Source organism: Poecile atricapillus, chromosome 14 (genome assembly GCF_030490865.1).
Source record: "Poecile atricapillus isolate bPoeAtr1 chromosome 14, bPoeAtr1.hap1, whole genome shotgun sequence".
NCBI classification, from domain to species: Eukaryota; Metazoa; Chordata; class Aves; order Passeriformes; family Paridae; genus Poecile; species Poecile atricapillus.
In genome coordinates, this window is record NC_081262.1 from 7009032 (window position 1) to 7022606 (window position 13575).

At 42.4% G+C, this 13575-nt stretch overlaps 1 protein-coding gene and 1 long non-coding RNA gene across 4 annotated transcripts in view; both read left to right on the forward strand.

The window, feature by feature from the left end:
* LOC131584702 (uncharacterized) overlaps positions 1-5429 on the forward strand; it is a 56485-nt gene extending 51056 nt beyond the window's left edge. For 2 of the 3 annotated variants that reach the window (XR_009278787.1, XR_009278786.1), the window contains 2 exons: positions 3878-4044; positions 5339-5429. This is a non-coding gene — a long non-coding RNA (uncharacterized LOC131584702). Of the gene's footprint in view, positions 1-1505; positions 1574-3877; positions 4045-5338 lie in introns of those variants that run through there. The other variant, XR_009278788.1, reaches the window with a different exon arrangement.
* A 3862-nt stretch (positions 5430-9291) lies between these two features.
* Positions 9292-10815, forward strand: RMI2 (RecQ mediated genome instability 2). The gene is made up of 2 exons (XM_058849983.1): positions 9292-9859; positions 10417-10815. Exons 1-2 carry the CDS (start codon positions 9325-9327, stop codon positions 10563-10565), a joined length of 684 nt encoding a protein of 227 aa, XP_058705966.1. The 5' UTR covers positions 9292-9324; the 3' UTR covers positions 10566-10815.
* Positions 10816-13575: the final 2760 nt, after the last annotated feature.

Sequence of the window (13575 nt, forward strand, 5' to 3'; positions counted from 1 at the left end):
CATTGAAGGAGGAAGAGGGTGGGGAAAGATACAAGGAAGGGCTTCAGTCCAAAGCAGTGGGTAACAGAGTCAGCTCTGCAATGGGAGGAGCACCATCCTGCTGAGGCATTTGGACATGCTTAGGTACACCTCAGAGTTTCTAAGTCTGCAATCTAAGGGTCTCATCCCACCTTTCACAGGACTCTTGTGCTTGTATGATCAGAGTTAACCTGCTTCCAGAGGCCAAATTGTGCCCAGCCAAGTTGTAGCACTTAGTAAAAGTGCTGGAAAAACAAGTTTCCTTCTGCCACTCAGAGGGATGTAGGACAGGGACTGACTCAGGACATGACATGTCTCTTTCCAGAGGCCTCTTCTTTTTTACCTGTGCATTCTGAAATGATAATTTCTTACCTGTGCATTCTGAAATGCAATCTGCCCATTTAGGCAGAGCTGCAACATGAAGGTACAACTTGAGAGCTATTGAGTCAAGGCACTACATATCCAGACATTTATAGACAATATAAACATGTGAATGAAAAGCAGCAAATGAAAACCATGATGGAAACTTGTTCTTCAGTATGAGCCTGCAAGAGACAACTACCAGGAAAGATGAAAGCATTGCTCCTAAGGCACATATCTGTAACTTTTCTGATGAAATAATAAACCCATACACTTTTTCCTGCTCATGTACCAGGAATTTAAACAAGCTTAGAGTAAGATTACAAACCATAAACTATAACTTGAGGACATTGTAAAACATGAAAAATGCTTGGAATTCAAGGACAGAAACTTTTTCCACAGTTTATGAGTAAGAACTTCATGGCACTGCTGCTTTTATGACTTTACAAGTACTCTTTACAAATGTTATCAGTTTGCAACACTCCACAGCTGTGTGACAGAAATTGCAGAAGTACTGGTGGAGGGAGCTTTACTGCTTTACGTCTGGGAAATGCAGCCGTTACAAGGAAATGCATCTATCTATTGCCCAGATCAAAAGATGAATGAGAAAGATTCTCCAGTTACTTTCAGTTCTGTTTCCTTTGGCTGGAATTTTTGTTTTCCCCAGACAATCGTGTCCAGCCAGAACCCAGGGTAGTATAATGACATTTCTAAGAAACAGAAGGGAAAGTTGCCACAAGCAAAAGGGATATTCACCAAACACTGACAGTTTTGATTAAAATTTGGCACTATTTAAATGAACACTCCTGTAAATGTAGACTTCAGAGATTTTCTTAATAAGGACTGTTCCTCCCAGCCTTGTTTGTAGAAGTTGCTAGTGACTATTACTCGGGCTGATACCACAGGAGGCCTGAAGTGTGTAGCATTTTTCAGAAGGCACTGTGTCCCTTCTAAACAGGGAATACACCAATCTGTCAGAAGAATCAGTGATTGATACTCAGCAGCACTGGTTTTATGAGCAGTATATACTGTTATTTAACTGGGCCAGCCAAAGTGTTTTGTGAATTGTCCACATTATCTATTCTGAATCGAACCTACATACCTGAATGCTTAATTTTTCCGGGCAGGGAAGAACAGTGGAACTGGAGAGTGATTGGAGCCAGCCCAGTTGCACTTGAAAAACGTCTGCCCAAAGGTATTAATTCCTTCATCAATATGCTTAGCTGCTGTTCACAAACCTGGATGGAGGTAAAAAAGGGGCCTGGAGAATATTTTCGCTATCCCCAGACACTCACTCAAGTATTTCATTTGCCAGAAATGAATGTAAAACTGATTCCATTAAATGGCAGCATGAAAGCAGTAGTGAGTGTGCTTCAGCCTCCTTAGCTCCACTGGTGAGTGCTGGAAGCTCTTGTGGTCTGGAGTGGACTGAAACACCACTGAGTTCCCAGCAAAGGAAGAGCCAGAGATACCAGAATGCAAATAAACCAATGGTCTGTGTCAAACAGTAGGGTCAACTGTTCAAGTCTCCCTCTGCCTTAAAAATCTATGAAAACAACAAAAATGTAAATACCTAACCCATGTCTGTTATGGTAATTACTTATCACAGTGTTATTTTTATAGGAGTCTAGATAACGTATTCACAAACCAGAGATATCTGTAGGTGAGAAAAAGAAACTTGCATGCACCTTTCACTTTCACCCGACACGATTTCTCATAAATTAAGCTGTACCCAGCAATGGAGCCCAAGATCTGACAAGCTTTGCCTTGCCAATCTAAGGTTGTATGCTGCCCTTTTCCATTCTCAAGTGTCTATTGTCTAATGTTTGTAGTTGTTCAAATTGTAACAGAGCAACAGCTCTTCAAATGCTCCTGTGTAAAATTTGAAATTACTTGAATATAAGTGCTTGATGTTTGGAATGTCAAAAGTCCAAAGGTGCCACCAAAAACGTGCACAGAGTGTCCTGCCAGCTCTGCAGAGCCACTCTGTGATATTTGCATGAGTCTGAGGCACCATCTGCACTAAACTGATGTCTCCTAGTTGGCTCTTAAAGTATTGACAGTTTCTATTTTGAACAAACAAGCACTGATGGCTTTTACAATAGAGTGCACTACTGCAAGTCTGGTTTTGTGGGCTTGTCAGGTTTTGAAAATAAGGCATACTGGGTCTGCATCTATCATTTATTGCTGCTTTTCATGACAAGTTGAAAGCTCGCTAAGTTTTTGTCTTCAGTATATTTGGATCCCTAATGAGTCTTTTTTTTTGGTTGTATTTGAATTTCAAGTCCAAGTTTTGTTGTTTAGTTTGGAAGGTGGCCCTATATAGAGCTACATTCAGAAACAACCATTGTGTTGCACAACTATGTGCAAACTTCTAGCCTTCTATAAAAATCAAGTACTTTCATATGAGTGATTAGTAACTATTTAAATATATTTAGGTAGATAAATGTTCTTACAGTTTTCTCACTACAGACTTCACACAACCCTTAGTTCAGTAGAAACATAAGCTTACGTGTACATAAAAAGTGATTTTAATATTTTTCCTTGAAGCAGGTCCTTTTCAGTTTCTTTCTATGGTTTGTGTTGTTTTCCTGTTTAGTTCATACCAAGAATCACTGGAAGGAGCTGATAAAAATCTTGGAGCACCAGTAGGTATATTTACCTTCACCAAAACCAAGTACTGAGATGCTCATGGGTCAGTTGTCGGTGATGGCTGTTCAAGACAACGAATGCCAGCAATAAAATTCTGACCTTCATTCCATTAAATTCATATTTGATCTTGTATATTCTGGGCTTAGTGGAAAGAGCTGGGTCTAAATTAGAGAGTTTCAGCATAGTGCTTTAACATAAGGTGCTGTACAAACTAAAACCTGTGATTAAAATTACTTAAATCAAGAGGTGGAGGCAGTTTGTGACATTTTAATGTCAAATTGTATTTTAAAACATGACATTTCCATATGGCTTGTAGAGGTCTTTCAAAAATGAACTGATGAGATGTCTTCCCATTGGTTCATGCAGTCTTGTGTCTTGATTTTTTAAATAAATTAAAGAAACCTTGGAATGTGAAAATATACTTCATCAATTATACATTGAGTATTCTGATTTAAGAAGAATTCTGTGATTTAACATGACATTTTATATCTTAGACCTATTAAGAGATAAGTAAGTCTTGTATATCCATATACTAGTGTGACTTCATCCAAAATTACCACTATTAACATGCCAACATTCATTCATTCACTCATGCCAGTACTTTGGGAGCAGGCTGCTATTTGTAGGGGCTATGGCAATAAATGCATTCCACATCAAGGCTTGTAAGTACTTCTGGGTTTGAATCTTGCCTTACAGAATACACACATAATAAGAAACTGGAAACTCAAGCTTCTTTAGGTCACAATCCAGCTATGTACACAAAACCATGTAAGTGCTATTGTTGAGCAGCTTCAAACAAAGTTTCACTGCTGTTGATTTCCTCTTTATATTGTTTTTGTTTTTTCAGCTGTTTGTTATGAATCCATGCCTGGTGTCCCCCCACAGAGCAGCACAAGGCCAGCTGTTCCTCCAGCTGTGATTTTTGCTTTTTCTTTCTGAAGTACCAGTTCCTGCTGAGCATCCTCCCCTCCAAGGGCATTCCTCTCCCCCTCAGGGTGTTACTGTCAGCACCAGGTGAGTTAGGACACCATTGCTCACAAGCACTTTCTGAAGAAGATGCCAGTGCTGCTTGGTGCCCTGTGTCCAGTCCAGGATCCTTTTTGTCTGCATCCCTGAGCAATCACATGGACAAAGCTTTAGTTATAGCTTCATGGAGAAGTGCAGTCCTTTTACAAATAGATTCTCTGATCTCAGAGCAAAATTTGGTTAGTTAAGGACAGTCATGATGTGTGTCTGAGGTGATACTCCACGGGAACACAGATAAACACTGGCCAAAGCACAAAGCACAAAGGGAGTAGTGAGGACAATTCACTTTTCAGATTAATTTTCAGTGATTAGAAAGAGCAGTCTGGTGTGCTTGGCTGTGCAACCTGCAGCTGCCACCAAAGCTGCCATTAAATGTGTGCCCCTGTAACACCACACAGCAACAGCAGTGTGGGCTTTCTCCTCTCTAGCTCCCTGTAGCTCTTAGATGCTCACTTCAAACTTCACTCCTCAAGTAGCTTGATGCTAACTTCCAAAAGCTTTTTCCTAAATTAATGCCTGTGTGTGCTGAATGTGAGATTGGTGTAAAATTCTTGAGTTACTTTATTAAAATTCTGAATTCCTTTCATCTGTGCTCTAACATTTTATTAATTTGAAATTATCTTGACTGGCGGTGCTGTAGCTGTGATATTTTTAGTTTAAACAAGATAAAGTTCATAGAGAGAGGTGGTCTTTTTGGTTGGACCTGAAAAAGATCTTGCCTGCTTGAAAATTTGACTATTAGTAAAAGCCTCTCCCTACTAAGCACCAGAAATTTATTTCATGAATCTTCCAAGAGGCCTTGAATATTGCACAATCCAGCCAATGTGTGCTCTGGAATGGCTGTAGCCTCTCAGCCTTACTGGCTTCTATGTAAATTTCTATTTGACAACTCAGATTTTAAGTTTTTGGAAGTAAAATGTCACTCTTCTGCTTACTTTTCTTTAGGAAAATTATTCTTCTGTCACACTGCTGAATGAACTGCATGCTGACCATGCTTATCAGAGACTATTAATGTAAAGGCAGCAGCTGTCAAGGGAAAGCATTGTAATCTGTATTCCCCAGCACTGGTTATAGGGACTCTCCAGTCTTATTAAGCTTTTGCTAAATTTTTTTGCTAAGTTAATTTTGCTAAGTTTCTTTTATAAAGTGAAACCTGGTCACAAAGGTGAGTGACTGAAGTCTCTTAGCTACTGACCCAACTTCAGTCAGGATGAAGATCTAATGCTTTAATTAGGATGCCATTAATATTTCCTGTTTAAAGAATTATTTTTTTCTTGTGCAGGAGTTAGAATAAGCCCATCTGGAAGCCAGCTCTGCAGACTATTTCCAGAGCAGCAAGCAATACTAGTGAACTAAAGACCAAGCAATACTGGTAAAGATAAGGCTGGTTAATTAATTTTTTTCTTTGATGGTGTCATAGTCCTATTCCATAGAACACTGATTTTATTTAATTTACATGCCAGCATATTTATACCCTGGAAAGAAACCAACAGGTGACACCCACTTCTGCAGAACACAACTGGAGTTCTCTAAGTATTTCCTCTAAGTATTCTTTGTAAATGAAATGAGTCAGCTAAGCAGAACAGCATCACCCTTTTCACAGCCTGCAGGCTCTGTGGCAGGGATGTGTGGTGAGTGACAGGAACTGAGTAAGTTTGCATGCTGGTGGGAGCAATGAAATAATTTCTCATGCTAAGGCTGGCTGTACAAGCTGAGGTTTTCCCTCATCTCTGCAGATGCTGTTTTTCCTCTCCACACGCTGGGTGCAGCTGGCAGCTCCTGGCAGCTGCAGGAAGGCTTTTGCCATAATCCTCTACTGACTCCACTAAAGCATAAGCTCACATGCCATGTAGAGCATCTGTTCTCAAGCAAAAAGAGCACAGGGAGGTGCCTTGCTAATGCTTTAGTTGATGGTATTTGCCACAAAAGTTAGGTCACTGTATCCTAAAGTGATTCCTCTGTCTCTCAAAGTTCAGATTTTGGCTCCATGACACCATGGGAGAGGCCAGACTCTTCTTGTTATAAATAGTGGGATTTTGATGTCTGTCGCTCACGTTTACCTGCCCTGTCCAAGTCACATCTAAAATACCACAGCCATCTCCTAACTAAAACCTTGGCAGGTTGTACCTAGAGTTTTCCTGTTTCAGCATATGACTTTGCTGGCTCCAGGTCTTTTGAAACTCCTGGTCAAACACAATTTAGTCCATCTGCCACACTGCTCTGTCCCAAAGCATAAATTACAAGCAGCTGAATCTCATGTTAGGGATGTAAATACAACTGACTTCCAACCCATTAATTCTAACTCATTGATCCATTAATTTCAAATTATTAATTCAATGATGAGGAGATAGTCTAAAAAAAAAAACCTTGAAGGATAAAGATGTTTTTCTAGACTTCAGTCAGCATGTCCACATTGCATCTTTTATGCAATATAAAACAAACACCAGGAACAACTGCATTTTATATTCTTGTGTTTGTGTCATATTGTTCTGTGTGAAATGTAAGAAAATAAGTCTAAATTAGGATAGATCTCTTGGAGGTCAAACCTGATACTGACTGTATGTGCTAAAAGCTGCCTTTAGTGAAGTTTCATCTGAATACCAGGGAAAGGAAGACAGTTTCAGACCCCTCACTTGCAGAGTAATGTGTTATTGCAAAGGATTGTTTTCCCAGCTTTCTTCTGTGATGCTGAGCTCCCATGTGCTGCTCCCTTGTGCTGAACCAGGATATGAAAGGCTCAATCCTACCCCTTTGCAGTTTACTCTGTCACTGTGGGCAGGCATTGTTGCCAGAATAGAGCAGGTGTTGGCCTGTCCCCATCTCATCCTCTGAGTTCTGAATCCTCTGAGTTTCTGTGCTGCCAGGGACAAGGTTTTTTTACAGATCTGTTTTATGGACATTTGTGGGCCATTCAGACATAACCATTATGATCCATGTATTTTTCAGCTCCACACTTGTGACTTCTCTTGCAGTCAGCTGTGGAGCTCCCAGCTAGCTCAATTTCTAAAGTAAGTGCTTACAAAAAAAAAAAACAAAAAAAAACAAAAAAAAACCCAAAAAACAAACTTAAAAAAAATCCCTCATGATTATTTGGATTCCTAATCCTAGGAAAAAAAAAATTGTTTTAAACCCAGTTTGCAGCTTCTCAGTACTATAAAAGAGAAACAAATAAAATTGCAGAACCTGTTATGTACACATTGGCCAATGGACTGGAAAGAGGATTTTTTAAAACTCTTTCAGGGTAGGATGAAAAGCTGTAAAAGATCAGACTTCCTGATCAGGGGAAAGAAGGATTTTTCTGCTTCTGTAATATCAGTCTTTTACCAAAATTAGGGAGAGAAGCAGGGAATTGCTACAATTTTAAGTAGTACTGTCAGTGGGAGCGCAAAAAGTCTAAGCTGAACAGAAGATTTCAAGTTGCTGCTTCTTTAGAAATCTCTTTTCACAGAGATCTGGGGTCGAATTCTTTTCTGAACTGTCTTGGCACCATACCAAGAAAACACTGCCAGTGTAATTGAGGGAGCCATTGTAGCTGAGGGAGCCCTGACTCCTGCTTTCATCTGGACTGTGTTGTCTAGGTGTAGTTTGACCTTTCTTTTACCCATGCTGTGACCATCTCGAATAATGTCCTTGAATATTGCTTTGAAATGAGGTGCATATTGTAGTGGCAGCCAGAAGATTGATTCCTTCTTTTTTAATCTGTGCAAACCAAAACTCTCTCATCAAGCATACTTTTAAAAAAATCTGCTCATGTTTAATCCAGTGTAATTTAGAGCCTGGCAGCCACCAACTCAGTGCCTGTTCCAACTTTGTGCTGACTTCCTCTGCGACCCTTAAATCAGAGGATGATTGCTGTGGGGTCACCTCCAGAACAGTCTGTTGAGGACTCAGACATTTTCCCTGGAGCTGCAGAATGTGTCTGTGCTGAGCTGCACCAGGTCTTGGGGAAGAGCTTTGCAGATGATACAGCATAACTTTGCATTTTACCGAAAGAAAAGGATTTTCTAGTTTAGGAAGACAAATCCATTTCTTCATGCAGGTTGCCAGTGCTTTTGCCCTTCTTGTAACACAGTTTGTTGAAGGCAGATCTTTTAAAAGGGGCCTTTTAGTCTCTCCTGAAGATTACACTCTTGTAGGGGTCTTGCCTTGATCTGTAGATTTAATGGCTTAATAAGCATTAGACCCTCCTATTATGCAGTAACAAATAGGAATACAATACTTTTATCAATATTTGGCACAATTAATTTTTTTTTTATGTGAAACTAAATATTGATGCTGTCAAGTGACTGCAGCTTAAGGGCATAAATTACAAATATTCTCCTGTGAGCCTCGCTCAAATCATGCATTCATATACAGTAACCAACTAATGTCTTTCTATTCCTGTAAGCCATATGATTTGATTGCCAGATTACATGATTCTGTATTGTGCTTAGATGTCAGTGTTTTTATTGTTATTACCAATATTATGTTTTATTCTTACTGTAAGTGGTAACAAAAAATTTAACTGCTTCCTTACACTATAAAAAGAACACAGTCCCATTTGCAGAATGTCTCTAAACAGAAAATATCTTTGGGAAGAAAAAAAAAATTGAATAAATAATTCACGATATGATGAGTGAGTAGAAAAAAAGGTCTTTTGATGTATTTTGCTACTCAGGACAAAACCAGATTTTTAAAATAAAGTAACCACCTATTTTAATAGAGAACAAAAGCTCTTCTAAAGAAGGATTGCAGTTGGTGTGTTTTTATCCATTCTGCACTTTTGCAGGTAACAGGACTTGTGAAAGTAATGATCCCTTTGATTTTCCTGATTCTTGTCTTTTTTCCATCCTCCTGTTTCTTCCTTAGCTCATTTCTTGGCTTATTTTCCAAATGAAATGTCAACCCACCCACTCAAAAGAAACCGTAACATTTCAAGAATACCAGACTGCAGCAAAACGAACTAGTCTGTCTGTAATATAAACAGGCAACAAATAAATTCGTAAACACCTTGAAATTAAAGTCTCCCAACTTAAAACTGCCCATGCTTTCCGCACAAGAGCATCCCTGGGAAAATCAGCATGTGCATTTTCCTGTTTTCTCACGAAACCGGAGGAGCTTCAGCAGCTCGCAGGTGAAGAGCGGGTCCCTTCCCGCTGGGCAGGGGGAGCCCGGGCTGGCTGCAGCAGCGGGGCAGGGGCAGAGCGCAGTGCCACCAGCGCCCTCAGCTCCAACCAGAGCCCGGTCACAGCGTGCACTGCCCTGGGCATGTGAAGGGGCCGCTCCTCAATGAGAGCAGGTAAACGAGGGCCAGTCAGGCTCTGGGCTCATCCAGGTGAGGGGCGGTGGCTCGGGGGGCCGGCACACGGTGCAGCCGCTGGGCAGCCGAGGGCGCGGCCTGCGGCCCTCACCCCGCGGCCCTCACCCAGCAGCAGCGCGGCAGCTCCGGTTCCGCCCGGCCGCGGTTCCGCAGCTGCAGCGCTGCCGCCGCTCAGGGGCGGGCGGGGCCGGGCGCTCCCCGCCTCAGCGGCTGCGCGGCCTCAAGCGCCCCTCAGCATGGCCGGCCCGGCTCCGGGCCCGCCGGTGAAGGTGCTGGCGGCGCAGCTGCGGCGGGCGGAGCGGGGCGCGGGCGGGACCTGGCAGCTGCGGCGGGCGGCGGCGGGCCGGGCGCCGCTGTCCCTGCGGGCCGTGTGGATGCAGGGCACCGTGCTGGAGGTGCAGCGCGGCGACGAAGGCGGCTCGGCCCGGCTGCAGGACGGCAGCGGCGCCTTCACCGTGCTGGGCGTGGAGCAGGTGCCGCAGGGACGGCCGTGCCTCAGCGCAGGTACCGCGGGGCGGGGGCACCCCCGTGGACGGCGGGCCCCGTTCCTGCCCGGGCCCGGGCAGGAGATCCGGCACATCCCCTCTGCCCGGCCAGGCCCGGCGGTCGTGCCGGGGCCCGCGCGGGAGGCCCTGAACAAGGAGAGAGATTCTTCTGCTGTTTCTCTTTCCTGTTTTTTTCTTCTTTCTTTCCTTCTCTTCCCTTCACCAGAACTGCCAGCCAGTTCAAAGGGACAAGTGTCGGTCTGCGGAATTGCAGAAACGGTGGTACGAAATAGATGCATTGCTTAAAAATTTTGCCTTCTGACCTATCCTTGGTCCACTTACACAGCAGACAAATGTGTTTGTTTGGCTCTTACTGTATGTGTAAATGTAGTTAAATATGCTGTAAAGGTGGCTGCACAGATAATGAAGCCTTTTAAGCAATCTTCATTCCTTGAATTTTCTTACAAATATTGGCATTTTCAATTTACACTGTCTACTTGGCTTTAAGTAACTTGACTTATGAGTTAAAATGATAATACAAAAGTTAATTAAATTTAACGCTTACTTGTTTTTTAGGAAAATATGTAATGGTGATGGGTGTGGTGCGGTCCTGCAGTCCTGAGCCCATTCTTCGAGCAATAAAGATGACAGATCTCTCTGAAAACCCTGTCCATAAGGATATGTGGAACCTTGAAGTGGAAGATTTGCAAAGAGTCATCCCCTAATACTTTTACTTTCTGCCTAAAATAACTGGAAATTTGGTTTCTTTTGCTTTTTGGTTCAGAACATTGGACTGTTCTCTGTAACCACTCCTGGAGTAAAGCAAAGTGAGAAGTTGGGCTCAGTTAAGTGTTGGGACCAGTGCTTGCCTGATAATAATCACAATGTTCATGTCTTCCAGTCTCTTTTTATATTTGAGAAATGCCTATTTGATGTTTTGAGTAAGATGTCCACACTATTAAAGGGCTGTATGTTTCTGTGTGCGTTAGCTGCTGTTTGGGGGAGCAGGGCTTGAGGCAGGTATTTTACAGCAGGGTGGTCATGGCAGTAAGAGCTGCACAGGATTTCTGTTACTAGGGTGAACTCAGTACCTAGCATGAAGGCAAAATTTGTTTCAAATTGTCTAGGCTCTTTGGAAATAATGGTTTTCACCTGTATTTTCTATTTCAGCAATCACCATGTCATTAAACTACTTGTAAGACAGGTGTCTCTTGGTAACCATTAGCAGTGTCACCTGCTTGAAATGCCTCTTTAGTTTCTGAAGTACCTAAAGTGGTTATGACCCCTCTGTTCCAGTGAAGTGGAGTTAATGAAAAGATGTGATGTAGGATTCATTGGAACAGGGTTCTGCATGTGCAAGATGTAAATACTTTTTACCTCCAGAAACAAGCGTTCTATGCCTAAGTGCATTTTTCTTTTTGAAGGATTTTTTCTTCCAGTGTATGCTATTTTTAGCTGTTTAAAGAATTCTAAATTATATTCTATTCTTTCCTTCTCCTTTGAAAAAAAGAACATTAAATCATATCAAGCAGCCTATAAAAAGTAAAAATGATACTGCTCTTTATTTTCCATCTTGTCTAAAGAGAATTTGAGTTTTGACGAATGCATTGCATTGTCTGTATGGAATGGCTTTGTGATTGGGGACTGTATTGCCCAGTAATATCTCTGATTGAATACTCTACAATTTAGGGTGAGAATCAAGTGGTGGCAATTAAATTTTTAAACTGTGGGATTAAGTTTTCAAAGCATGTGGAAACCAACTAGTGTCCTTTAAAATTTTGAGATATTTGCAGACTAAGGGCTGGATTTCAGAGTACAATTCCAGTCTTGAATTTGGTATTCCAAACCAGACCACATCACAGGATAGTGGAAGTCCTGTGCTCTGAGATCCTGCAGACGAAATGCCAAAACATATAAAGAATTTTGGCAGTCTCAGTTTATTGTTTGTAATGTTGGAAAAAAATTGACTTGTGGAGTGCTGTAGCCTTCCAGAAATAATCCATGTGACCAGCATATTGGCTGGTAACTGGTTCATATTAAAAATTATTTTCTTAGGAGTTCAAAGCAAGAGACACTTGTAGCCAGGGAGGGTGTTGTACTTCTAAACAAAAGACTGCTGGAGATTGCTTTGACTCCCAGCTCAGCTGTACTTCACCTAACGAGAGGCTGATGCTGCTTGTGGCTGTTTAAGTCTGGGCTGAAGGTCCTTGTTTCTGAATTTCCACAGTTTAGATTTGTGAGGCTCTATTGGGTACTGGGAATTCTCCATTTTCCTCACCTTTTATCTCAAATTATGCAGTTAGAACATGAGTTTGTGATTTTTGTTGGTGTTGTACAGCAGAGTATGTAACTGAGGAGTTACAGGATAAGGGGCTTCTTTAGCCCTGTGTTGAGGGAGGAGGTCATAGCTGAGCTCTTGTTACATCTGTTTTGGGGTTAACTTGGTGTAATATGCAGAAATTCTGTGAATTTTATAGCTCGTGGGGGTTCTGTATAAAGAACATGTTGGAGGTGAGTTGTAAGCCCTAAAAAAACACTGGGAAGCACGACTGAACCTGTCTGTGCTCTGCAAGAACAACTGGTGTGTTCAAAGTGCTCTCACCACAGGAGTTAGAGGCAGATATTCCTGTGTTGGGGGAGATCCATGAGATATGCAATGGATGTGTATTTGCCATATGGCAGCATAGTTGGTATACTGCATTTAGTATCTGAGGCATAAACATTTTGGATTACTTCAGTCAAGGTGTTCAGTAATGTGCAGCGTTGCTAGTAGTTATCTACTAAATTTTAGTCCTGCTAAAGCCAGGGCTAGTGCAGAGAAAAAAGCCAGTTTTGAAATACTGAAGCTGAGGGATTGATCTGATTAATGCTTCAGTCAAACCCTCCCAAGATGATTCTTTTCCAGAGGTTCACATCCACGAGGAATTGCAAAGGACTCTCAGTTGGCCTGAGAGCTGTTTTGTGTGGAGCTGGCACACTGCCCTGCAGGTACACCTGCAGTGGGCTTCCCCACATCCCTGTCACTCTGGTGTTGTGTTTGCTGATAGGAGCTGCCATCTCTCCTCTGTTAGGTGGGAGGGTGATGTGTTGGCTCCATTTTTAAATTCCCCAGATGAGACATTACGATGCAGTACATAAGGCATACTTAAAGATGGTTTGGCTGAATGGTTTTATTGGTTTGTTAAAGGGTTTACACAGTACAGTCAAAGAACCCTGTGGCCTGTGACACTGCTGTGTTTGTGGGCAGGTATTTGGTGAACAGGTGTGACAGAGCACTGGCCTTTGAATTAACAGCAGAGTCTGGCAGGGAGCAAAGCACAGCTGCCAGTGCAGAAACATGGAGACAAGACTAGCACTAATTCATAGCTGTCGTGTATAAACTCCAGTTTATGACATGGAACACTTCCTTGAAGTGTGGAGTCATTTGGAGGTTTTTTATTTCTGGGTTTTTTTTACCCTCACCCCTGATGTTAAGCTCTGTTAGCCCTGCTCAGTGTAAGTGATGTCTCATGCATGCCCTGTGTGCAGGAAGGTGCTCTGGGTCAGTGGGTGTCCAGACCAGCCCATGGGGTCAGCGGGGTTTCCAGCTGGCCTGTGCCTCTAGGGTCAGAGCGGGGCTCCTGCTGAGCTTCAGGGCTTGGGGCATGTCCCAGGGCTGTGGGAATTCCTGACTCTAAAGAGTATTTAGGCAGGAACTGTGTGCACAGAGAACCTGGGAAGGAGCCCAGAGATACC